The sequence below is a fragment of the Strigops habroptila genome, chromosome 3 (genome assembly GCF_004027225.2).
Source record: "Strigops habroptila isolate Jane chromosome 3, bStrHab1.2.pri, whole genome shotgun sequence".
Lineage (NCBI taxonomy): Eukaryota > Metazoa > Chordata > Aves > Psittaciformes > Psittacidae > Strigops > Strigops habroptila.
Genome location: NC_044279.2, coordinates 67,226,453 through 67,252,610, shown reverse-complemented (window position 1 = coordinate 67,252,610; position 26,158 = coordinate 67,226,453). Strand labels below are relative to the sequence as shown.

Below are 26,158 nucleotides of genomic sequence, written 5' to 3'. Positions count from 1 at the left end.
CATGCCCGCCGCACGGAGGGAGCCGCCGCCATTTCGGTACCGTTCCCTGGAGCCGTTGGGTCCGGGCGGCGCCGCGTTCCCCGCTCCCCGCCGCTGCCATGAGCCGCCTCAGCGGCGGTTGGGAAGGCGCCGGCGAGGAAACCCAGCTCCTCCTGGACCTGTGAGTGCCGCCCCGACACCCTGCTCCTGTGCCCGCCCGCCCCCCCTGCCACCGGGAGGTCCGGCGGGTTCCGGGCCGGCCGGGCGGGTTAGGCCGCTGTCCTCACAGCAGAGCCGCGGCCTCGAGTAAACGCATCGCCGCCGGCGCAGCCCGCGGGGCCTCCTGTGGGGAGCCCGGAGGAAGCGCTTGGCCGGGGGGGCAGGGTTGGGCAGGCCTTTGGCCGGGGTGGCACAGTGGATGACAGCACTTGGTCATGGTGACAGGGCAGGCGGCAGAGTTCAGTGGGAGCCGCAGCAGGGGTGACAGGGTTTGGTGGGGTGGCAGGGTGAGTGATGGGGCTGGCAGAGGTGGCAGCATGGGAAGAGTTCCAGGACAGGTGGCAGGGTTTGACAGGAGTGACAGGGCTTGGCAGGTAGATCATGGGATGATCCCTGGCAGATCTGGATGTGGAGGGATGGGTGAGGATCCCTGGCTTCACCTGGGCCCAGTGAATCCACTGAATGGTGTTTTGCTTTGTGTGTTTCATTACGTCAAATTCCTCTGTATTTAGGAGGGAGTTAGAGACAGCATAGGGATAAAATATTTGATTTGACAGACAAAATTAGCTAGCAAACAATACAGTTAGACTTTTATTTTAAAGCACAGAATATAACATTATAGTTGCCCTGGTGTAGCCAACAAGTGTTCAAGTTCCTTATAAAGTAGAATAACAGTGGAATCATAATTTAAATGATTAATTGTTTAAACTATAGATCAGTAATGTACCCTGAGAATATCCACCAGCTCTTTGAAAAATAATATGATTAATCTTAATAAGCTTTTCTCTCAAGTTAAAATTAAAATTCTGTGGAAAGAGACAGTTAAATGTAACCAGATGATTTGGCATAGCTCACATTGATCTCCATGTATCTGTATAGATTTTGGAGTACTTTCTGCAAATTTGAACCAAGTAGAAGGTCTGTTTGGTCCCTACTCAAGCATGGCTGTATTAGCCACTTACTATCTTCAAGAGAACAAAATTAATCTTAAATTTGTATTAAGTTTATAGATACCACAGTTTTTAGGTACTAAAGTATATGATGACAGTCAGCCTCCTTCAGGATGAATTGACAAAGTTCATTTACCCAGTCGCCAAAATGTAATGTCATATGATAAATATGCATATGATAAATATGTATTTAGCACATAACTGAAGCGTGCGCCCTTGTACGACAGAGGACTGCTTGCCCGTTCACGTGGCATCCGTCATACAAGAGGGAACAGCCACATGGAAGGTGCACACATAGCCCCCCAAAAAGCTCAGAAAGTCGATTTGACTCACCCTAGCCAAAGATAGGTGCTGTTTTAACACCAAGGAGGTGCTGGTTCATTTGGGATCTCAGTAGGAAACGTGTGGGTTTTCAAGGCTAGTTCACTGGTTTATTGCGTAAAGGATAGTAGTAGAAAACATGACAGCAATCTGCTGTCCCTTCTGACACTGGGGACTCTGGCTATTGCAGCATGAGACAAGGCCCCTCACACTGAGCAGCATGCTGCACAGATCCTGTCTGGGGTGAGGTTCACGCTTGCTGCAGTCTTTAGAGCTTTGATAAGATTTAGGAAGTAAACAACTGTTCTTCATTTCTGCAGTTAAGCAAAGGAATGTTACATGTAGGTATGCTGTTTAATCTCAAGACAAAGAATGTGGGTGGTGTAACTTGCTTGAACATGCATTGACTCGGAGCCATGTACAGGCTTCTCCTTGTATCAGTCAGCGAAGTTCATCCAGCAGTCACGACGGTTGGGGGAAGGCATTGCATTCTTACCCGTCTCCAGGGGAACGAGTTCGAGGCAGTCGTGGTGTGTGCTCAGGTTATGTAACAGCAACTCATGCCGATACACTGCAGGCAAGGCCTGTGCTTAAACGCTGCCCGGATTCAGCTTGAAATCACTGTCTCCAAGTTAGTGTCTTCTGCAGTGACTTGCTAGAGGTGCCATTATTGCACTGTGCTGACTTTAGTGGGTTTTTCAATGTGGATCCGCACTGGAAATCTTGCTTCTTTCCTTGCTTAAATCTGTACCACACTTCAGATTGTAGAACCTTAATATTTTGACCTGTCGAGAGTTTTTAATTGATATGAATTTAATTTGTTGTGATTTGGTGGCAGTCTGGTGCCAGACAAGGTTCTGTTGCAAAAAAACTTGTTAATTGAGACTCCAGAGTTGTGGCTATATGCTAAATCTCATTTGGCTTAACTCTAGGCTGCTGCTGCTGCCCCCTGCCCTCAGCCACTTGTTCTGGCAGTACTATTTGTGTGACCTCACAGTTTCACGATTTATTAATACAAAAATAATAAAGATAATACTAAGATAGAAAATTTCTGTCTCAAGTAACAAACTTCTGTCATCAGATCTAGTTTTAAGCACAAAGTTAAAAGGGTTGGGCGCAGGGTTACACAGCACAGTTCATATTAAAAGAGTGCTACAAAGTAGGCAGTAAATAAAGTACTACATCTGAAAATATCTCCTTAATGTTTTTAACTGAGGTGAAAGATAGTTGTTCCTTCTCTGGAACTAACTGTCCTAACTGAAGATTTACTGCCTACTGAGTGGAGGCTTTGCTGATAAAAAGGCTTTTCTTAGAGCTTGTGAATGTATAACCACCAAACTCATTTTGTGAGCTGGGTTAGCAATTACACTGAATGAGGCTAATTTATGCCTAGAGTTGATTGGGGAACACTTGCCACAGAAGGATCAGCTGATTGACCCCAAAGGGCAACAGCTGAATTGGTGGTACCGTGGAACAGCTGGAACTGATAAGGTTTGAAGGCAGCGTAGCTGGATGGCAGAAGATGACATCTTATGGCTTGATTGTTCTAATTCTAATATGTAATGCCTATTTTTGACTATACTGTAACTTTCTTTTATTTCAGGTGCCTTCAGTGTTTGGCAAAGAACCTTTCCAGATATGCTGCAGATATTAAGTCATTGCCACCCAACATAAAGGATAAATTGATTAAATTAATGAGTAGGCAAGGGCAAATAACTGATTCAAATATCAGTGAGGTAAGAACCCATTCAAAACTATACTGTCTGTGCTAGTTAATACACAAGAAAGAACTAAACTAAAACTTTACATTAAACAACAGGTAAATTCAGGCCTGTTTACTCTATGTCTCTATAGGTGTTTTCTTAAACTTCATAATGTGAATAGACCTTTATTAGTAAGGTCTATTAGTAATGTCTACAAACATAATAAGATTATGTTTGTAGTGATAAATTAAAAATATTCTCTGTTCAGTGACATGTATCATCCCTTTTCAGTATGGGAAACTAGACTGTTGCAAACCAGTCTCTGTTCCTGAATGTAGTATGTTTCAAGAAGCTAGTGCATAATTTAATAATGAAAAGATTTCAAGAACTTGTTAGATTTCTGTTATGTTTTATTGACATTATGCACATTATCTCCATATTTCAAAGAATCAAGATTTAAATAAATTATATGATGGTTGTAGGGCTAGAAATTGACAGTCAAATTCTCTCATCCCTTTTGCTCGTTGATGTGTGCCAGTTTTTTAAAATGAAACCAGTTAATGACTTTTTTTTAGCTGTAAATTCAGGGGCACATCTATTTTGGTATCTATCTACTGGTCTCTTATTTAGCTTCAAAGAGAGGTGAGAGAATTGGGGAAAGCTAAAGGATGGCCTTAGTGAAACAGAAAATGGATGACTCCTGTTCATTCCTACTTTTACCTGTAACTTGGAAGAGGCAAATAATGTCAGTTAGAGTCAGAATGGTGAAGCCAAGACTAGAGGCAGAATCAGAAGTACTGTAGAAAACTTAGGAACAAGAAATTTTACCTTTAGTACACACCATTTTTTGATTGTACAAAATAGGTTTCTGAGTAAAAATTGGAGTCTTATTCATTTATCTTATTTTGGAAAATCTGAGTTGACATAATTTGGTTTAGGCTCTCTTTTCAGTAAATAATCCTTTCTAAGCATCCTGAGAGATGTATATAATTAAAATCACATGATTGTGTGTGTATAAATGTGCAAAACCTATTAGGATATCTTTAGTCTGGAAATAAACTAGAGAGTGTAAGATACAGTCTTTTACTCTGTCTGTAAAATCTCATCTTTGTCATCATTCAGCTGTGCCTTCTTTGGGAGCCTGTTTTCCGTCTGACGCTGGGATATTCTGTTCTGGTTGCTTTTCTCATGTGTTTTTCCTTTCTCTGTTCCTGCAATTTCCTGTAATTACATCCTTAGCTGTCATCCCTTTTCTTGGGCATGTTATACGTTAGCTCTCTTTGCTAACAGTTTCCAGGTTTATTTCACTTATATGTTTAAAAAGAAACTGGCCACTGGATTCTGAACTCATAGCATTTCTCCATACCAATTTGCTCTGCAGTTTTCCTATTCTTTCATCTTGCAGATATTCTTGCTGCTTAGCATAGCAAAAATGGCTTATGTTAATTAGCTCTTCTTACTATCCCTTGCTCACATCATGTATAACTGAAGTATTTTACATGTGACACATTTGCAACATCTCAATTAGTCATCCATACAGATAAGGAATTTTCTTTCTTTGCTGTTACTTCTGTCCTGACCTTTTCTTTCATAGTCTTCATGGTATTGTTGCTCGATGTATTCTCTTGGAATTTTCCAGGCTGTGTTATCTCATTTGGTTTTATGTATGTCCTTTCTATGGTGGTGGTTAAGCATTTTGCCTAAAGTTAAAGTTCTTCCAGTTGAAATTCTGTTAACTTGCACTTATGCATAAACTTGTATTTCATCTCCTACCTCCCTGTTCTTGCCAGATTTGTGTTATCAGGCATTTTTTTTCCTTACTCTGCTTTTTCCTTGGAGCAGCCTTTCATGTCACACCTGCTAAACTCCTTATTCCAACTCACTTTTGCCATAAAGATCTATAAAGCCATTCAGCATGTGTCCGCAGGATATAAGTCTATACTTCAGTCTCCTGAACTCTGCATTCAAACAATCCTTACTCTATCTAAAGTTCAATTTTCTTTGAGACATATTAGATTTTAGCTGTCAAAGCTGTCTGAGGTCTGCCATTCATTTTTGCAGAAAGGTTAGAATTATAATCTATTAGAAAGTTTTGCTTGTTTTTCAAAATACTTATTTGACTTTGTCAGTAAAGATTTTAGCACCTTATGTATTTGCAATACAGAAGTATTCCTTGTAATATCTTTACTGTGCCTCTTAGAATGGTGAACCTGAGAAAGAAATAGGCCTTTAACAAGCCTGTCAGCTATGCTTTTGCCTTTGCTTGTGTATGGAAATTTACTGTATGCTTTTATTCTTGTTAAGGAAGGGAATGGCAAGCTGAAGGGAGTAATATAAAGTGATGTGAAAATCTGATTTAACGCTTGCCTGTTGTTCTGAAGGACAGCTCAGTGAAGGTATAGGTTGTTTGCACAAGAGGGATCCATGAACAGTATTTGTTAAAAAGTAGTGAGAATCCTTGAAAATTAAATTAGAGGTGATATATATGGCTATTGTTACTAAAATCTGAGGGTTTCCATTGCTTTGGGTTTAAATTTCGTAAATGTCCTCTTGGGCAAGATTTCACAAAAACTCCAACCTACGGTCTTGTGGGAGGGAAACAGTCTATTTAATGAGGATTTGGTACCTCCTTATGGCATGATAATGGGATTGCTTGTTTATGAGAAAAAGAGCCTGTGTGAGGTGAGAATAATACTCTGGGGCAAAATATCTTTCAACTATTACCCCTTTCTGTTCAGCAGATTTAAGTTTTGATCACCGTCAATATATTTTTACACTTCAGATTACTGCCATCAGAGTTGTGTAAGTTTGATGGTGTTATCCTTGGTAAACGTAGGTGAGCTAGCAGAAGCACTAGTGGTAGCAACTGCACCATCAAAACAGTATTTCCACTGTTTAAATAGCAGTGTTAATGTGCTCCTACTCTAGATGCGATCACAGAAACTGAACATTCATGCTGTAGGAGATGAACAGTTGTGGCAAATATACCGTATTTTCTTTAGAATTTTTAGTTCCTAGAACTGGTAACCCTATCCTCTAGTGAATATTTTTTAAAAGTTCTGTGTGATGTCTAACATTACAAGTATTTTAGATAAAAATAGGTCAGTTCTATGACATAGCAGAGTTTGACTGAAATGGTAGGTTTTCATTACAGGTATTGCACCCTGCTGTAGAGTCTCTAGACCTCCGAGACTGTGATATTTCAGATAGTGCATTACTGCAGCTTCATAACTGCAAGCGATTGAAAAAAATCAACTTAAACTCTTGCAGAGAAAACAGATTCGGAATCACTTCAGAAGGTATGTTGTCTGTGCACAGGTTAATTTTGTTTTATTTTTCTTGTTAGATTGGAGTAAATTACAAAAAAATATCTTGGGTAAATGTTGCTTAAAAAAATCCCCAATGTCACAACCAATACTAATTAAAAGTCACTGTGGTTGTGTAAATTATAGGCCTAGAGCACTGATTAGCTTACAAAAGAGAGCTATCAGGTTACTCTCATGCTAGTTTTCTGGTAAAACTATGCTACATTTGATAATCTGTTCCACTTCATCATAATTATTCCTTCCTCAAAACTTGTTCCAGAGCCTTACCAGTACCACTGGGGTTGAAGTTTCATCAAACGTATTTGTTACTAAATAAGCTTATAGTATCTTCTCTGACTTAAAAGACTTGACCTGCTTTAGGACTTCAGGATTTCAGGTGTTACAACTTGAAACTGGAGCTTAAAAGTGTCAGGAGCTATTAGCTTAAAAGTATCAGGAGCTATTAGCTTAAAAGAGTTAAGCTTCCTGAGTTCTATTTCCCACAAGTTTTGTTTTGTCTTTTGATTACGGTTACTCCTTTGCTCCATCATTTACTCATCCTTATTGAAAATTGAGGCAAAATATTCATTTAGTGTTGAGCTAATGTATACCATAATTTAAATCAGTCCTGGTTTGTATTTTCTTACCACTGCAAGGTGGTACACTTTTTTTTTTTTAAGTGGTTAAACTTTTAAAAATGGATTTTATTGATTTTTCAATGTCACTTCATTGTTATACTTTTTGACCTCTAAGATAAAGCTCACAGTGGTCTTCCTATGGCCTCATCTGTCCACTGATTTTTAGTATGGTGCTTAAGGTACCAGCTAAGCCTAAAGCTCTTTATGTATATTTTTCATCTGTTTGAGTAGAGGTTCCTCATCACTTTGCAATTAAAACTGAAGTCTAGTTCTTTATTGGCAAGTTCCTAGTCCACCGAACTTTATTAACTCTCCTTCTTAAAAAAGTCCTTCTTAAAAGAGTCTCCTTCTTAATTGGGTCCTTTGTAAATTGAGAATCAGTTATGAAGCTTTTAAGCTGGAACAGTTTGTTCTCACTCATCTCAATTTTCATAGAGAAAAAGAAAAGACTCAAGCCACCCCATTTTGAAGCAGCATTACCTTTTACCAATTCAGTACTAGATGTGTGTGTGGGAGTTAGTTGGTTTGTTTGAGTGGAGCTTTTTTGTTTGTCTTAAGAATCCTGTTGCCTACCACATGTAGAAATATCTGAGCCCTGTCATTACTAGGAAACATTTGCTCTGTAGGTTGCACATGGTATGTTTCATGTCCCTTAATACAATATCCAGTGGTACTTCTCTGTCAAATTCAACTACCACTATTGTCTGTTCTATCATTCTTTGCAAAGTGATTCTGACCCAAGTGTGTGCTATTTTATCAATGCTTCTTTGAAGTTCTTGCATAGTAATGTATCTTAATGATATGCAGCTGTTTATTTCTATCTGTCCAGAAGTGATGTATTTTTCTGTACTACTGCAATTATCATGTTTTTATCATCCTTACAATAAAAATTCCTTTCACGAATTGCATCCGCAGTTCATGTACTTTTACTGACTACCAGTATTTTGGTTATTACTGACTGTCCGGGCTCTTAGGCCACCAACAGACCCTAATGGCCATGACTAATCTCACCTGCCATGCCCACCTACACTAGCTGCCCATGGACCTTCAAGTCCTGGCCTCAGCCATGTCATAGGTGTACCTGGTTCCTCTCCTGCTTCTGTACTAGTGTTTTGACTTCTTGAATTGACCTTGGACATGACCTCTTACCTCACTTTTTACCTGATACTCACTGCACCGTCAGTGGGACCTAGCACTGTCATTAGTCTGCTTTCTAGCCACTGGCCTTTTTTCGTGCACTCACTGAGGTGATATGTCATGTATGTAAGATCTCTCAGGTATCCCTCTGCACTATAGAAGGGAATTCAGTATTTAGAAATCTTAATCCACTCTGGCATTGTTTATTATCATTTTCTTTTTCTCATCCTTGAGTTAAAAGAAACCAACTACAAAACTGAGTCCTGCTGGCATGGTGCGAGATGAAAGTTGAACAGTCAGTGGCCAGAGGACAGTATATTGGATTCAGCATGGTGGTTATGTAAAAAAATGAGTAATTCTTTAAATTGCTCTGTTTCTCTGACAGGTGTCATAGCACTGGCCTTATCCTGTCCTTACTTGCGTGAAGCGTCTTTTAAAAGGTGCTGTGATATAACTGACAGTGGAGTTCTTGCTCTTGCACTCAACTGCCAGTTCCTACAAATAGTGAACTTGGGCAGTTGTTCGGGCATCATGGATGCATCTCTGCAAGCACTAGGAGAAAACTGCAAATTTCTTCACAGTGTGGATTTCTCATCTACTCAGGTAGCTATGGTGGCAGTTGGCCAATTGACTTCTATTTGTTTGTTTTGTAAGACTGTCATGATAAAATTGAAAAGGGATCTTTTTAGCTCTACTCTTGACAAGATTTAGGACCACAGGTCCTTCTAATTTCCTCCTTTCAAGGAATAAAAAAGATACAGTTTGCATCTTGGTAACCAGAAAAAACCACATTTTGATATTACAGCATGTATGTGGACCAAACATAAACTTTTATTAGAATCAGCCTAATATTGGAGATATTTTTTTTCAGTTTCTTTATTGAGTGCAATAATTTTCTTCTAGTTGTAAAGTGATGCAAAATATTTCATTTAAAGAAAGTAGAATCTTGGGCAGATTATCACCTGCTTTCAGTTAGAACAAACTGACCCGAATAATAATACAGGATATCAAACAATATAAGCCCCTAGTAGAAGTAAACGCTGTAATTAGTTCTAGTTCAAGAGTGACTGTGCTTTCTGAATGGCTTGTCAGAGTTATGGAGTCAACATGGAAAGAATGACATTTAAAATGTCAGAAAGGGCAGGTAAGAGAACTTAACAGTTAGTATTTAGCATGAGAAGGGGCGCTCAGCTACAACAGCAATGCTGTAACATACTTTATAATTACAGTAAGATAATAAAGTAAGGGAAAGGATTTTTTGCTGTAAGCATCTGATTGTGATGGCGAGTGATTATGTTGAATGTGAGTCAAGCACAGAGTATTCGTAATGAAGCGTCAGATTTGGAAAACACGTAGCAGCTTCTTATTTTAGATGCTGTCCTTTCTGGTTTTGGAGAAGTAGGGCATCAAAAGTAATTTTAATCTTTTCCTTGGTAATTTTTATTATTAACGTTAAACTCTATTTCTTCAAACTTTCTTCATTACTTTTTTGTTCCCTTGCCTCTCTTCTCCTTTATAGGAAATAATTAAGTTTCCCCATTTTCCATGTTTTAAATGAGATGAAAGCTTCTTGAGTAACTAAACGTTTCCACATTTTTTAATTCCTCTCTGATAATGATATCATGATAGTACATTAGAATTCTGAATTTTATTTGACCAAAAATAAACAGAAACGTATACTAGATATAGATGAAATAAGTGTAAGGTGAAGCAGAGAAACTGTGGATGGCTCATGCCTGTAGAGATTGCAAGGCCTAACCATATTCTTGTGTTTGAGTGCCAGAATGCATAGTGAAAGTATCAAGTATAACTGGCAAAGCTGCGTGAAAGAGTAAGATAGCGAGAACATTGGAAATAGATGAACAGGGAAAGGAGGACACAGCTCACTTGTAGGAACAAGGAAGCAGATCTGAGCTAGACCACGAAGGGACCAAATGCCTCAAGGTGATTTAGCCATTTTTAAAATAGGTCTCACCTGGTGCCTGCAGAGATGAAGTACAGTAGGTAGAAGGTATGGAAGTGGCGCAGGGAAGGAAGGGGACTTTGTTTCAATACAAAACTGATTTCATGCTCTCATGCTGTCATAACCATATACTCACAAGAACCAGACTAGCATTCAGATGGTCTCTCCAGTGTTCAGTCTGGTCTAGGTTTGTTTTGATGACATGGAGGTGTTCAGGTTGGTCTTAGATTGGTGATCGTTGGTTTTGGATGTGTCATTTTATACCCTTTGGGAACTGACAGTAATTACTCTCTCCATTCTGTCCCACCTGTGGGAATTACTAGAATTTATTCATTCACTGCCCTGTGTCTCCTGGTCTGGGTGCCTTGGGCTAAATGTGCTGTCATCTTGATGACCTGCTATGATGGAATGACAATACCTGCCATTCTTACAGGCCTTTATATGCCTCCATGCTGGGACATTCCTGTCTGTTTTCCATTTGCACTGATCTGACCCTTTCTATTACAGTTTTGTACCGTAGACTTGCAATAGAGGGCCAGAAGGCAATTGGAGCAACAGGAATAATCAAACCTTTAAACAGAAATTGAGCTCGTGGTCTCTGGATTCTAGCTGTCCAATTTGGCTTAGTCTTACTGTGTGTGTTTGATGACTACTATTCCTGCCATCTAATATAAGCTCTGTGAGAAAACCGTGTGTGATGGATCTAATATCCAATCCAGCTTTTGAAGTGAGGACGAAGTTTAATGAATTTGGTTCCTGGAAGCAAACAAATAAATTGGCCTTTATTGCCTTTCTAAGGAAAGGAATGTCTTTTGTCTTTCTCCTCTTTCTTGCAGGTAATCATTGCTTCAATCACTTTGATAGAACTTTTAGAGCAAGCACATGATGACTGCTGTAGGGCTGCTTGTTTGAGGGATTTTTGTCTTGTGTAACTGCTTTGCTTCAGATAACTAAGACAGCAGACAAAAGACTCCTGTGATTACTTTTTTGTCTTTTTTCCCAATTCAAGAAACTTCCTTCATTAACATCTGCAACAGTCCTGAAAACAGGAGAAAAATTAGTCTAGGTAGAGCAGAAGTGCTTTAAGCCTTAAGAAATTAAAAACTGCCATGCTCTGACCATAATAGTGTAGGCACTGTTCAGTGAGGCAAGGAAGCTGCAGGAACAGCAGTGACACAGTTGGAAACATCTGGTTAGAAAGCCAAGCTGGATCACACAGCAATATAACGCAACAGTGGGTAACAGACTGAAAAAAACCATACTTGGATAATTTTCTCTACAAGCTTAGTTGGGAAGAAAATACTGTGATGTTAAGTATATTCAGTGACTGCAGGGAGTGAATGAGTTAATAACATTTCTCCACCCCCCAAATAGCTGTGTTTGAAAAAATGGAGCTTTAATCTGCTGTATTAATAACAATGTGGTTTTTTTCTCTAGGTAACAGATGATGGCGTTGTAGCACTAGTGAGTGGAACATGTTCAAAGAATTTAAAGGTAACCTAGTAACAAAGAAAGTAACTACAGCAATTACCTGCATTTTAAAATCATTATTATCAGTATTACTTCTGAGGGATGGTTTTTATTGGCTGACATTTGCCTTTGTGTACACACTTGGCCTGATCTTGGTTATGAATTGATTATTTTCAACCTCTGTCTCTCTGTAGCAGTGACCCAGACCAGGTTTTTGAGAAGCTCAGTCTTTTCAAAATGAGTTTTCTTCTGTTTAATTTAGTATTCTTATTTTAACTCACATTCTTTCAGGGAGCTATATAATAAATGCAAATGAATGCTTAACTTTTTCCCTTGATGTCTGTGGAGTTATTTCTTGATTCTCTTTAACACTGAGGCACAATTCCTAATGTGAATAATTTCACAGATATAAGAAATCACTTAGCAACTCTGCATAGATAAATCTCTAATTCATGACAGCAACTGTGAAAATAAGGTTGTCTTTGCATAAAGATTCTCTGGACACTGAGACAGTGATAAAATGTTGAAGAGGCATCCCATACCTCTTACCATAAATGATCTTCTGCTTTTCTGTATAGTACATTTCTCATCTCTGTGTGTATTTGCTTTTCTAAGAGTGGTTCTGAACCCAAGCTATGCATCTAGAAGCTAAGATAGGAAACAAGTCATACTTGTGCTAGTTTATAGTGTTTAATAAAAAAAACCAACCCCAAACAAAATACCAAATCTGAGTCAACTGACAGTATTAATAATTTGGTAAAAATAGAACTATTATTGTTTTATTTGGAGGGCAAACAGATTTGGGTTTGTTTTGTTTCCAGCTAATTTTGCCTATTTTGGACAAGCTTTTTAGTCTTGCTTCTAGTCTTCGTAAGTGATGTGGTACAAGATGAAATTATCTTTCAGACAATAGTGTTAGCGGAGAGAAGAACACATAACCACTCTAAGGAGGTTATATGTGGTGCTTTATTTTGAGGCCCCGGGAACCAGGGGTACCCACCCAAATCTGGTTCCAAAGACCGTCACAACGCGCCCGCATTTTATCCTGTAAAGTATTACATATGCATCGCCTCTCCCAATATGCTGATACATATTCATGACTCATCCCCGCTTCGTATTATAATGAGTATAAAAGTCATTTCCATATGTTCTGCGCTTGCGCAGTGCCTCCTGGTGGTCGTGGGCAGGGGTCTCAGGATGAAGTAAGTAGTCTTCCTCAGATGAAGTAAGACGTCTTCCTCGCTATGTCCTTTTTACCTTTTAGGGTCCTGGATAAATCCCAACGATTGTGTTTGCGCCAGTATTCTTCTCTCTCTCCTTGACTGGTTCTTAGTATACAACTCTGTTTCTTAACACAATTAAAAGTTCTACTTGAATAATCTTTAAAGTACTGTTCCTTCCAAACCACTACCTTATAGGGATATCGCTTGAATAGTCTCATAAATCTATGTCCATATCCTAGGTACTAGGTCTCTCTGACCTAAGACACAAATCAACCAAATCAATAAGGCTGAATGCTATGTATGTATGTATTGATTAAAACTTGATTAAACTTCTGTTAATCAAACGTTATGATTTCTAACAATAGCAATGAGAGATTTTTTTATATACTAGAATTGACTTGAAAATGTCTTTGTCTTTTAGCGGGTTATATCTTTAGCTGTAGCAAAACATTGATTTCAGCTGTTCTAAACAACGCTCACACTATGCAGGTAGCCCTCATAAGAGGCGTAGTAGGTCATGATTTCTTTTAGGTGAGGATCTCTGCAAATGGTTGGGCAAAGGAAAGCTCTGTCTCCAGAATGATGGGTACTCTTGACAGGCTTTTGTAACTACTATTTTCATAACAGGAGATCCACATGGAACGCTGTGTGAATCTGACTGATGTCGCTGTGGAAGCAGTCCTTACTTGTTGTCCGAAGATACACATTTTTCTGTTCCATGGATGCCCTTTGATAACAGGTAGATCAAATGATGCAGGGAGTAAGAAGAGTAATTACTTCCTGATAGTATATTCTTGCTTTCTGGAAACGCACACTATACTTCGTAAATAATCCAAACAAATAATAACTGGCTAGGTAAAATAATAATCATACAATGAGATTTTTCAAAGCAAGGTGAGAGTTTTGCTTTGATATATGACAACCATCAGAGAGGGATTTTGTTGCTGTTGGTTTTGAGTTTGGATTTTTTTAATTTTCTTCCCCCCTAGCCCAACATGCTGATGAAGACCCTAAATTGATGAGAAGACTTCAGAAAAATGTGTTAGCATCTTAAACCCTATTCCAAAAGTATCCAACAGCATCCATTCTAGAAACAGTGGAATGGAGGAGGACTGGTCAGCCTAAAACAAATTTAAGAGAGGTTATGATATGTCTTGGGTTCTTAAGTTTCATTGGTTGGTGAAGTGTTGCAGTTATGTGACTGGAGAAAAAATTGAGTAGTTTTGAATTACTACAGGTATATCTGAAGCGTGACATTGTAATAGCAAATTACAATAATAAGCATAAGTGCGGTTATAAAATGGAATTATTTTGCTGTTAACCTAATTTCTAAACACTACCTATGTATATGCTGAATGAATAACAAGAAAGTCCTTGGTTCTTTTGCAGATCGTTCCCGAGAAGTTTTAGAACAGCTGGTCATATCAAACAAAATCAAACAAGTAACATGGACTGTTTACTGATTATTTATCATGTACGTATGAGTGTAAAGTTTACAGTTGGGAGAGCTCTTTCAGAAAACAAGCTCCTTGAAGAAATAGCACCTTGGTGACTTTTGGACCACCAGATTGCTTCCCTCCTTGTTCCCACCAGAGGTCTCCATCGCCATTCCAGTCCTTGCGTGTGAGTCTGGGCTTCCCCATTGTCTGTACTTAAAGCCCTGTCTGTCTTTGCATTGCTAATCATACTTCAGTAAGAGGAAAGTTAAACTATAATTAATATTACACTATCATCGCTCAGCCTCCTTCCAGTATGAGATTTGGCTACTACTTTGCATCTTTTACCACCATAGTTACATATACAAACCCAATTTAAGTAAGTCTGTGTTCAGAGTTCATAGTCTGAGAGAGTGGTTGCAACTAAAAGTACCAACGCGAACATTATTCAGGAGTGTCTGTAAGGTTGGGACTGTAATCTAACAAAAGTCAACAGATAGAACTGGTGACAGGAAGTGACATTAACAGCAAGGCAAATGTATTTTTAGTAAGAAACAGTCTCCTTTCACCATGTATTTTGCTAGTTCTGGAAGCAAAACTGTAGCTACCTTTCTTTTGATGTTACTGATGCTGCAGGTTTCTGTTCTTATTTAGCATCTAATGCTGGATTTTTACACATCAAAAACTACAGTGTGTGAACATGTAAACATAAACTTGCTTTGAAATTGCTGAGGTGACTTAATAAACTACAAAGTAGTAGCTATGACTGATTAAAAAAATCTTGTATATGGGCACATACTTATGTGCTCTGGCTTTTGCCTAAGTTGACAAAAATCCTTCTAGGGAACAAAATATTGGTCCTCATAAGCATCGCTGTGAGTGAAATAGGACCAAATTGAATGTCTGAGTACATGAATCTCAGGCTGGTAGAGTTCAGCAGAGTACATGTTCTGATGTGTGCCGTTTATTATCTTTCCAGTAGCCCCAGAAGCTGAAAATAACAACTACTTACATATTGTTCAACTGTAGTCATAGTGAAGAAAAAATATTAGAAGTGTAAAATGAGTTTATGACATGATGAAGCAGTGGTCTCATCACAATAAGAAGTCATGTTCATTGGCTTTCTTGAAACAGCATAACCTCTAGTGACACTTTTATGATTTTTTTTTTTACATTAAACTTTTAAAAATGTTAGCAATTTTAGCATTATACAGGGCAGGTACCACACTATGTTGATATTCTGCATCTGGAAGTAGCAGGGTTTAGCTAGGGTGGTCTTACATGGATCTGATGACACTTAGGAAGCCGTGAGTTTAGGCAACCATAAGGAATATGTTTACATTATAATTTAACACTTGTCATAGCCACAGTTATTTGAAGTGTTGCAGAAATAAACCAGTCTTCTACTAACCTATTTAAAATTCAGGTCAAATTGCATGGAAAATAATAATATATGTTGCATCCGGTAATATTAAAGGATATTACGATGTCTGACAATAATCTCTGTTCTTCTGTTGATTATATGGTTTATGGAAGAGCAAGTTCATGTAGAAAATTTGTTCAAGTGTAACTGAAAGCATAATTTTCAAACTCCAGTGCCTAAATGCCTGGCTTCTGCTGCATGCAGTGCCATGGCTCAGCCTGGTGATGAATGTATTCCTATGATACCTATAGGTATAGTGGCACTAGTACAAACCATTCCTGCAAACAGGAGAAGTTGGTTTTGCTACATTAGCAACTTGCGTCTGAAGGCTGTAACTGCAGTGAATCCTTGGATCAGATTGAGGCTTAAGAACCTAATCTACCACATTTTATTCCCTTTCTTGGCTAAAGAGTAGTTTATTGGATTGCCCTGTGGAATCCCTGGTATCAGTGAGGGCCCGTCATTTCTTTGAAGTCCTGGACATGAGTTGGCAATAAATTTTTTTTGCACTATTTTTCATATTGATCCATCTAGCTGATTAGGCAGCAGCAATGACACGCTCAGTAGTTGTGTCAGATGAGTAAAGCATAAGGATGAGGCTGCCAGCCCTGGCTTCAGGAAAGGCACTACAAAAAGAGTAAGTAGAACTGTGAGCTAACTCAAGTGGGAAGGGGCCTCTGAAGTTTTCTAATCTAACTTCCTGCCCAAAGCAGGGCCAGCTCAGAACTCAAACCTGCTTACTTAGGGCTTTATCCAGCCAAGTCTTGTAAAACTGAAGATGACAGAGCCTTCAAAACCTTTGGAGGCAATTTGTTCCGTGGCTTGGCTGTATTAATGGTGGGAAGATTTTCCCTTCTATCCTGTTTTGACCCTCTTTTGCTTACAACCTTTCTCACTGGAAGAGCCTGGCTGTCTTACTGCCAACCTCCTCATAGGTATGGGCAGGCTGCTTGCAGGTCCCTTGAAGCCTTTTCTTTTCCAAGCTGAAGAAGCCCGGTTCCGTCGGTCTGTTATTGTAAAACGTGTAACTACAACATAGTGTGGTGACTGTTGCCAGGCTCTCATCTCAGGTGCTACATCCAGAAAGAAGATTCTAAATGGAAATGATGTAAAGCATCTAAAGGTGTAAGAGCACCGAAATCTTTAACAGCAAAGGACACTTAAAACCATATCTGTGGGATGGTGCTGCTGCTAATCTCACTGCCGAAGTTGTCCTTTATCCCCTTGTTAATGTAAGTTTGGATTTGGCATGGTGAAGGCAAATGCAGCTTACATTGTGTCCTTAACTGTGCATGTAGATTTACCATCGGTCTCCTATTGCTCTTCTAAATGTATAACTTAGTGGTAGATTCTCATCTGTGCTTAAAAACCTGTACAACACTACAGTGAATTACCAATGTATTTTTAGGCTTGAAAGTTTAACGTAAGTTATGTTAAATCCTTCAGTGTCAGAGCTTGAGTCCGTGTGCTTATGTGTTTATTACTAACATAACTACTGGAATATTTATTGATTCAAGTTAAATCACAGTCATTTTCAACAAATGTTTACAAGCATTGGGTGAAGTGGGAGAATGTCTGGTATACACTTACCACTTCATATTCCATATTATTTGGATATTGTTATTGTTGTATATTGTTGGGTGAGCACTGCAGAATACTTACATACTGTACTGAAGATTAAAGCTTGCAAGTCTTCTGTTTGGATAGTTATGAAAACTTTTAAAGTTATATTTTGTAACCGTGTACATCTTGAATGTGTTCCTAAACCTCCTACTTCATAAACACCATAGTTTTCTGAGTACCACCTACTTTTTCATGGTTATAAGCTTCCACCACATCACCTAGTATTTGGATAGTTGTAGGTAGACTGTGTTCCACTGCAGTTACTAGTTCCCCATCACTGCTTGTCCAGTAATTAACTGCTAAAGGTGACACTTCCTGCAAAACTTCTCTGAAATGTTGGGTTCTTCTTCAAATGGCTGCATTCACCACCTCTGACCCATGTTTTAACCCTGCAGAGGGTTCTTTGACAGACAGAGCTGAGAATGATTCTTGGGCTTCTTGTTCAGCATCTCCTCAAGAGAAGAGAAAAATAATTGTACCTGACTTTTTGGTTCCTGTTTTTAGTTAATTACTTTCTGTTCAGAACCATCAAGGAAGGAAAGATTTCTTTACCCTCACTTGCTTTCCGTGGTGAGAGATTGCCTTTTTTTACCCCTGCAAAGTTAGAGTGTAGATCATTTGACCTACTCTCTAAGGGATAAAGTTACCCTATAGCCATTATTATTTAGTCACTTTCCACTTAGTAAAAACTTCAGCTTTAGCTACAGTTCAAGCAGCATATTTTAGATACGTGTGCAACTCCTGAATAACCACTCGGGCAACTTCAAGGAAGAGAAAAGTTTTTATTATAGAGGGGAGGGGCGAAAGATTCAAATAAGTTACTTTGACATTCAGAAGAGATACCCAGAAAAAGAGCAAGGCACTTTAAGTTGAGCACAGTATGAGCTAATACTTTAGTGGTGAGTTTCATGAAGGACAGCAATAATTCTCACTGTAAATAAGCTGCAGCAGTCTATGAAAGCAGTGCAGTAGTACTTCAGCCACCACCTTTTCCCCACAGCAATATGCTGGACGTCCAATGCATTTCACAATAGTGTCAAAGAGCAAGACATAAATATACATGAAAAACGTCAAGCATGCAAACTCTTTCATGGTACTTTTCTTTGGATTTACACTTCAGAGCAGGCCCCTTTGAATACAGTTTGCATGTAGTTTTTACCTCAAATGGAGCGAAAGCCTCAGTGAGTACGACCAAAATCAATACAGAGAAGGTACAGTAATCTACTTTGCATCAGCAGATGTGTTTCACTTTGAATTCCCATTTTCATTTTACACACTTACAAAAAAAAGCCAGCCAACTGAGACAGAATTCATCAGAAAGCCAGCTTCAGCAACCTTCCAAGCTATCTGAGGGCTGATAGCTCCAGACGATACTTGATGTTAATCCATTGTTCTCTTGTCTAGTATACTCAGGAAGCGAATATTCTATGACTTTGTGCAACTGACTGCGAATGCGGTGGCTTAAAAACTGATGCCTGCCAGGGTCACCAATCAGCACTTCAGTTCGTTGTATCCTGATGCATTTCCTCAGCCAGTGATGCAGACCATCAGCAAGCTGTTCATCGTAAAACATATCTCCTAGAACAATGAGGTCCCAGTTGCCAGCCTCTGAGTTTATGATGTTCTTAATGGCGATGGGGAAGGGATTCAGGTGGTTCAGTTCACAGTTCAAGATCATTGCCATTCCTGCAACTGAAAAAAAGACAAAGTAAAATGAACGGTATATTTTTGGATTTTGCCATTCACCCCCCTTATAAATTTCCTTGACACATCTTTCAATTTCATCTCTTTAATATTTTTGTTTATCCTATCTAGGACTTCCAGAGTTTTCATTATCTGGTATAAAGTCATAGAATTCTATCCACATTGCATTGTGGAAGCCAATCACAGAATTGAACCAGAATATCCAACTGCTGAACCCAGGACAGTAAGGCAGGACACTTAATCTATGGATATACTTCCTCCCTAACCAATGTGTAACTAAATTATGAGTAAACTGAATTCATAAGTCAATAATGGGAAAACTAAATGGGAGGTGAGGGGGAAAGGCAAAATCTAGGCCCGAACACATGAAAGGGCAGGAAATTGCTATGGTCCTACAGAGAAACCAACTTGTCACCTGTGCTTGGAGTTCTCCTCCAACCCAGCTGTAATGGTGTATAGGCAACACTCAATAGGAACTTTCTTGTTTGTTCATTCTACGGAGCTAGGGAGGTATCTCGGTACACGAGAAGCAGGTTCGACCCAGCTTCCAGTACTGGCAAAATCCATCTTTTTAGCATTCTTAAAACTCTTTGGCACCTGAATTTCTCCCCAATAGAGCAAAAAAAGTTTGTGTTAAATGTGCTTTAAAAATTAATATCTTTACACAGAGATTAAAAGAGAAAAAGACCTTACTAGGGTCAATGTCATTAGCAAGGACTTGCGATGCACCACTCATCACAGCTGCTATTGCTGTTGCTCCACATCCACTTCCAAGATCCAAAACCGATCGTCCTTTAACAACACGTGGATTATCTAAAATGTACCTGAAAGGAAAAACAACATTCAAGCAAAGAACAGAATTATGCAGGTTTCTGTTTTACATTACACTGAGTAAGAGTTCTTGTCATACACGTAGTGAAGCATGGTATCTTGAAAACACTACTCTACATGTGCAGCTGGTACATGGCTCCTTCTTTGTCTCTGCTGATATAAAAATCCAGACCCATCATCTTTCTCCCCTACTTGTCCTCCACCCCCCAAACAAAAAGGAATCGAGCCAAGTAAGCAACATTTTATTTCAATCAGCTCCTTCTGACAGGTGAGCTTATCTAATAAACGGACACAAACTGCAAAGTGATTAATGTGCTTGGCATTTGCAATGCTTGGCACCAGACTCAGGAAAGTAAGGATTTGTAGAAATTAAAAGCAATCTGACTGAAGCAGCATGAGGATATATTCACAGTTGAATACTGTACCCATCAGAAGACAAGGTCTACTCATTGCCCTAATATATTGCTTATGCAACTGCTTGGAAGAAGAATTTCTTCTCTTTCTTTTCCGGAGCCATGCAGACACAGATGCAAATACTTGTAGTCTGCTTAATGTTGTTCCCAAGTTAGCAACAAGAAAAAGATTAAAGCAGTAGTGAGCAGAAGGACTATCATCACCTAGTTACTGACACCTGGCAAGAGGAATCAGGAAGCAAAAACCTCTGGGCTGGAAATGGAGCACTGGCAGAAGGCAAGCAGCAGTTACCACTAAACACTACGAATCATTACTGAAGGTTCACAACTTAAACAATTGCCTTGAAATTCAATCTTCTGCAAAGGGGAAGGCCTTAAGTGAAGGGGGCAAGAGCCCTAGGTGACAAATTGCTGCAAATTGCCATAAGTTCACTACCAATTGCCATAACTTCTGTTAAAGTAGAAACAGGAAAGGATCCTGTGTTTGTATTGTGTTCTGAGATGGAGGGTGATAGCTGACTCCTCACGCAGGGCTATGGGTAAGCACAGCTTTTGCTGTGGGTTCCACTGCAGAGAACTGTAATGGAAATGTTAAGATGGCTGTAAATGGCAAGCGGATGGATGGAAAGGTCAGGACCTAGAAGCACCAGCAGGAATGGCAGAACGAGGCCTAGTAAGAGTGTCAAGTGTTAATGGCACCTAATGGCTAGAGCCCAGCACATCTGTATGCAGATTCCTAGGAGCCCAACTTAGGAGAACAAAAGACAACCAGCCTCATACTGAACAGTTCAAGCCATTAGAGACAACAGCAGGAAGGTCCAGACCAGGACTGAAGATACAGAACACCCACATCAGAATAAACCAGGAGACATGAGGATGGACTGACATCCCTTGCCTCTTGTCCTACATGTCATCACAAGAAATCCTACCAGTTTAGACATGCAGAACTTGGTGCTTTTGAGTACCTGGTTGTAAATCCAGTGAGTGAAACTGGCTCAGTTTTAATGAAGATTACCTTCTCCCATGGCACCCACAGTGTATTATGCTGCTGTTGGGAATGCTGTCTGCTGTGCTGGGTTAACAAGGTGCCTTGGGTTTCACCAAGAGGAACAGCTTGAAACAGGAGAGTCCTGATGCCGTGGAAAAGCCAACCATGAAACCAGCACAGTTATGGAAGGAGCATACTTTCAGGCTCCCTTTTTCTTTTTACTTTCCCAGATTATGCAGCTATTTTCTGACATCCCCAATACATCAAACAAGAACTTAAACAATAATTCAATGATGCACTGAAATGTCAGATAATTATTATTGCTACCCAAATACCTGGGCATATGGATCATACGATGACAAATGTAGATATTACCTTACCCGATTTAATTATGCAATATTTAGGAGCACTCAAGTTCATCAGCTTGAGTTCATCAACTCAGGCTAATCAACTCATAATTTAACCGTAAGACTCATCTTTCTCCTGGTCAAAAATACCCTCCTGTTTATGCTCTCTGGCAGAAAAACAGTAAAGCCCCAATTCAGATCCTTTCCTTTCATCTATGTGGGGGATGTCTGACAGCTTCTCCTTTGCTATAGCAATTACAAGGTTTTGCTGCTGTTCAAAGTGACAGATCTGATTTTACAGAAAAAAAGAACCCTAGCTAGTTCCTGGGTATCAGGAACATTAAAGACATTTTGACAGTAAGTGGCGAAAACCAAAATGTGGCTTCAGATGCGACTACAAGACAGCCACAATATGGCTTGACAACAAGGCTGCTGAAATCCTACATGAGGAGAGTGATTCAGGCTAACCAGCACTTCAAGTGCACCAGCATAAACCTACTTTTCTCAACAGACCATACTTCTGTCTGTCTCCTACCACAAAAAAATAACCAAACCCACATGTTATGACAAAACAGCAATCCTCCTGTTCAGAGTGACAATGAGTGATAGAATTAAACACCTCGCTAGGTTTAGATGGCAGCTACACAGCCCTCCACAGACCCAAATTCAGCCCTGTTGTCAACACACGCATTGCCACTGAAGACAACAGATTTCAAGAGCTCTAAATTATTCTATAAACAGCAGGTGCTGCACCTTCACTGCCAACCAGCAAAGGTCGCATCTCTCCTGTATAAGCAGAGAGGAGCATGGATAATACGCTCTCATCCAGGGCAAATACACATCACTAGGATCAGTACAAACACAGCTAGGTCTAACATCCTGGCCCACGGCAAACTGGACTTAGAACTTTAGCAATGCATGCTGGTTACCTGGAGAGGGCTTGGCCTCCTGGCCAGTAAATTGCCCAGAATGGGTCCCCATAAGGCCACAGGTCAGGTTTTTCCTTCCAGAACCTGCAACGAGGTGTGAGGAGGCGCAGTCGTATCTCTGGTGTGAGGTGCCCACTGCTGGTGACCTCTGTGTTCTCTTCCAAAAATGCTCTAACCTCAGGGTCCAGAGACTTGCCGGCACTCCAATGGCTGCAGTGCTTCCAGCACAGAGAGGGGCCTCCTCCCCTCCTGCTCCTCCAAGCCTTGGGAAAGGTGTCCTGCCTGCCCAAGAGGAGGAGCTGCTTCCAGCTGCGGAAGGCCATGTCTCCCCAGGAGAGCTCAGAGCACAGCTTATCTGAAGCAGGTGATGAGGCAGAAAGCTTGAAACAAACTCACGGGATGTTGTTTTTCATAGCAATGGATGGCAATTCCTAAAAGAAGAACAATGTCAGTGATGTTTCTTCAGTGACTTCAAGGCTATGCACCAGCAGGGTTTTAGGAAAACGAGGTGCATGTGCTGTGGTGTGACCATGAATGTACGCCTTGCCCCTGCCCAAAGAGCCTTTGGAGTCTGAAAGAAGTGGTATTTAAGGAAGAAGCTACCAAGACACCAATTCAGGAGAGTGCTATAAACATATCCAGCGAGAAACAACCAGTTAGCAGGACAGGAGATCGAGCTAAAAATTAAACTTGCAGCCTTTTAACATTTCCCTCCCTCTGCCTTGAAGATACACACACAGCAACCTACTCCCATTTAAGGTTCTTCCACTGAATCTTAAGATTTTGCAGGAGGGCTCTGGCATTGCAGGAGCTATGGACATAGTAAAGGTTATCAGTAGGCTGCTTGAGAGATGCCATTGCTTAAAAGTTTTATAATGACGACAAACCTGTTAAACAAAAACATCTTTTCACAGGCAAGCAATTAAAGGATTTCCTCAACAGACTTTTCTCTCTCAGATTTGGCAGGCTGCCAGCTCCAAAATGAAAAAGGAAAATAAACAAACACACACAACAACCCCAAGAACTGATCTTCATCAGAATACTCCTGACTTGTTGCATTTCAGTCTGTATTTTAAAGGTTTGGTTAGTCTGATGGAACAATAGTCACATGTGGATGTTCTCAGCTGTGGAAGAAAGAACTTCAATCACTGTAGCCCACTCACTGTGGGAAACTATATAAACATGCTCCAAGCTGTCTAAAGAGAGAGAAGCTGAATCCAACATGTTTTTAAAAATTAAGTTTTTAAAAGGTGAGACAGCCAGACTGGATGAGCTCACACTCAAAGGCCTCCTGACACCACTCAAGGCCAGTTTTCAGGTCACAAGCAGTGAAGAAAAGGAGAATGGAGGATTGATATGTCAGAGTTTAGACTAATTCAAGAATCAGGAGAATGGAGTGTGAAGAGCCGCAGCTCTTGGCTGAGTGGCAGATGAAGAAGAGCCTCTCAGCACATCATTAACCACCACCCCCCACCACCCCGGTTCTTTCTTACACTGATCCTGTGATCCTTCCTACCAAGGGGTGGCCTGAAGAGAGAGCAGCTGTTTTCCTGCCTTCCTGCTCACATCTCCTTCTTCATCCATCCTTCAATATTTACGTATCTTTTTCCTTCCTCATCTTGCTCTCTAATTTCTTTTCAGTCACTCAGACTTACTTGCTCCATGGCAGTTTTTGAACCTCCCCCTAAACTGATGACCAGAGAAGTGTTCGAGGCTGTACTTCCACAGCAGCAAGACTGCAAGTACAGAGACACAAGAGAAACTGCACTTGGTGGTTTGTGACTGTTTTCTCTCTCTTCTGCAGTGGTTTTCATGGAAAAGCAGAATGATGCATCAAGAAAATCAACTGCAGAACGCCCCTGCCCATTTTTCACAACAGAACTGTGGCCAGCTTCACCATCTAGAACTGTGCAGGTTGTCCTTAAAAATGAGGCAAAGGAACAACAGGAAAAATATACTAATAACACTAAGTCTTAACACTTCATGTTTCATTGCTTCAGTTTTTCTTTGTCTGTATCTTTAGTAAAAGTTTGTATGTGTTTAGTGGCATTTGTGCTGTGCACTGGCCTCTGTTTTAGGTACTGGGTTTAGTTTGATTGCTTATTGGAATGTTAAGCCATGAACTTCCCTCCTGTTACACTTTGCTATTTAGGCCGATAGTCCAGTTAAGTCTTTGCTTAAATCACTGGCTAAAGGCTTTATATTTTTATTACAAATAAATACATGTGACTGAACACTTTGCTTTTTTCCACATTGGAGAACGCCATTCCGCAGAGTCCATGTAATTAATGGACATAATTAATGTCTTCCTTCTTGAAGGCAGAGCTATATAATCCTCACCTGCCCGAGGGAAGCATGAAGTTAACTGAAATCAATCAGAGATATAAATCTTGTCAGCTAATGCTGTATGCTGGTTTTTCTCCCATGAATTGCTACACAGTAGCAGGGCTGACATTCAGTAGCACATTGCACTGCCTGTCACGATGGTTACTCTTTTAAATGAGTTCATAGTATATCACAGAATGGTTCAGGTTGGAAGGGACCTTAAAGCTCATCCAGTTCCAACCCCCTGCCACAGGCAGGGACACCTTCCGCTAGACCAGGTTGCTCCAAGCCCCGTCCAACCTGGCCTTGAACACCGCCAGGGATGGGGCAGCCACAGCTTCTCTGGGCAACCTGTGCCAGCATCTCACCACCCTCATAGCGAGGAATTTCTTTACAATGTCTAATCTAAATCTACCCTTTTCAGTAGGGGTAGAAAAATATCTGGTAAGAGCTGTGCTCAAAATGCCAAACTGAGCTTAGGTATTTAGTACAAGAAGGTATCAGGACAGATATTCCTTCATTTGACAGTCACGGCCTTCCCATCTTATTGGGAATAAAACCAGGGGGTGAGTAGAAAGCAGACAAAAACCACAAAATAAAAAGCAAAACAAAAATAACCCAAAAAAACCAACACAAAACCAAAGCCCACAAACCAAAAAAAAAACCCAAAAGCCAACAAACCCACGAAACCTTAACCAAACCAACTAACCAAAATCCAATGCAATTTAAGCTTTGGGGTTTTTTCCTTTCCTTTTCCCCCAAGCAGCAGCAGGGCAGCAGGTGCCTTTCACACCACCCCGGCCCCACATTTCCCACCGGAGGAAACCAGACCTAACCGAGTCCAAAGGCCACCCTCTGCACCGAGGGAGGCCAACGCCGCGCTGCCACCCAGCCCCGCGCCCCGACCGACCGCCGGCGCCACCGGGCCGGTCACTGCTTCCACCCAGATGTCACCGCGCTGGGCACCCCCCCGCGAAGCGGCCACTGAGCCTCCGCAGGACACGGACAGCCCCAGCCCCGCAGGGGCAAGGAGAAGACCGGCATCGAGCCCACGGCCTGGACCGCCTCAACCCGCGTCGGCCCAGCCGCGCCGCTACAGCCGCCGCTACCCCAGACCAGCCCTGCCGCGCCGCCGCTCGCCGGAGCGGGACCGGGACACGGGCCGGGGAGCGGCCGGCACACACCTACCTGCTGCCGGCCGCCGCCGCCGCCGCACCGCCGCGCTCCGCCC

General features: G+C 40.7%; 2 protein-coding genes across 6 annotated transcripts; one reads left to right on the top strand and one right to left on the bottom strand.

The window, feature by feature from the left end:
• Nucleotides 1-19,169, top strand: AMN1 (antagonist of mitotic exit network 1 homolog). Of its 3 annotated transcripts, XM_030479174.1 has the most exons (8): nt 3,126-3,205; nt 3,464-3,508; nt 5,705-5,807; nt 6,327-6,471; nt 8,638-8,855; nt 11,653-11,709; nt 13,536-13,647; nt 14,298-19,169. In XM_030479174.1, exons 3-8 carry the CDS (start codon nt 5,715-5,717, stop codon nt 14,369-14,371), a joined length of 699 nt encoding a protein of 232 aa, XP_030335034.1. In that variant the 5' UTR covers nt 3,126-3,205; nt 3,464-3,508; nt 5,705-5,714; the 3' UTR covers nt 14,372-19,169. The 3 variants fall into 3 exon arrangements, with proteins under 3 accessions (XP_030335032.1, XP_030335034.1, XP_030335033.1); XM_030479172.1 differs by lacking the exons at nt 3,464-3,508; nt 5,705-5,807 and adding an exon at nt 1-160 and having other exon boundaries at nt 3,073-3,205; XM_030479173.1 differs by lacking the exons at nt 3,126-3,205; nt 3,464-3,508 and having other exon boundaries at nt 3,850-5,807.
• ETFBKMT (electron transfer flavoprotein subunit beta lysine methyltransferase) lies at nt 18,153-26,158 on the bottom strand. Of its 3 annotated transcripts, none has more exons than XM_030479170.1 (4): nt 26,116-26,158; nt 22,603-23,033; nt 19,788-19,918; nt 18,153-19,082 (listed from the first exon to the last, which is right to left on the bottom strand). In XM_030479170.1, the coding sequence occupies exons 2-4, from the start codon at nt 22,923-22,925 to the stop codon at nt 18,718-18,720; spliced, it is 819 nt and encodes a 272-aa protein (XP_030335030.1). In that variant the 5' UTR covers nt 22,926-23,033; nt 26,116-26,158; the 3' UTR covers nt 18,153-18,717. The 3 variants fall into 3 exon arrangements, with proteins under 3 accessions (XP_030335030.1, XP_030335029.1, XP_030335031.1); XM_030479169.1 differs by lacking the exon at nt 26,116-26,158 and adding an exon at nt 23,370-24,027 and having other exon boundaries at nt 22,603-22,957; XM_030479171.1 differs by lacking the exon at nt 26,116-26,158 and adding an exon at nt 23,490-23,539.

Excerpts from the sequence above, each read along its gene's own strand:
- ETFBKMT (XM_030479169.1), bottom strand. The coding sequence starts at position 23,460 with ATGGCATCTCTCAAGCAGCCTACTGATAACCTTTACTATGTCCATAGC. Across the intron at positions 19,919-22,602 it reads GGAGGCCAAGCCCTCTCCAG|GTACATTTTAGATAATCCAC; the intron begins GTAACCAGCATG and ends TTTTCCTTTCAG. Across the intron at positions 19,083-19,787 it reads TGCTAATGACATTGACCCTA|TTGCAGGAATGGCAATGATC; the intron begins GTAAGGTCTTTT and ends TCTTTTTTTCAG.
- AMN1 (XM_030479172.1), top strand. The coding sequence starts at position 99 with ATGAGCCGCCTCAGCGGCGGTTGGGAAGGCGCCGGCGAGGAAACCCAG. Across the intron at positions 8,856-11,652 it reads TGGATTTCTCATCTACTCAG|GTAACAGATGATGGCGTTGT; the intron begins GTAGCTATGGTG and ends TTTTTTCTCTAG. Across the intron at positions 13,648-14,297 it reads TGGATGCCCTTTGATAACAG|ATCGTTCCCGAGAAGTTTTA; the intron begins GTAGATCAAATG and ends GTTCTTTTGCAG.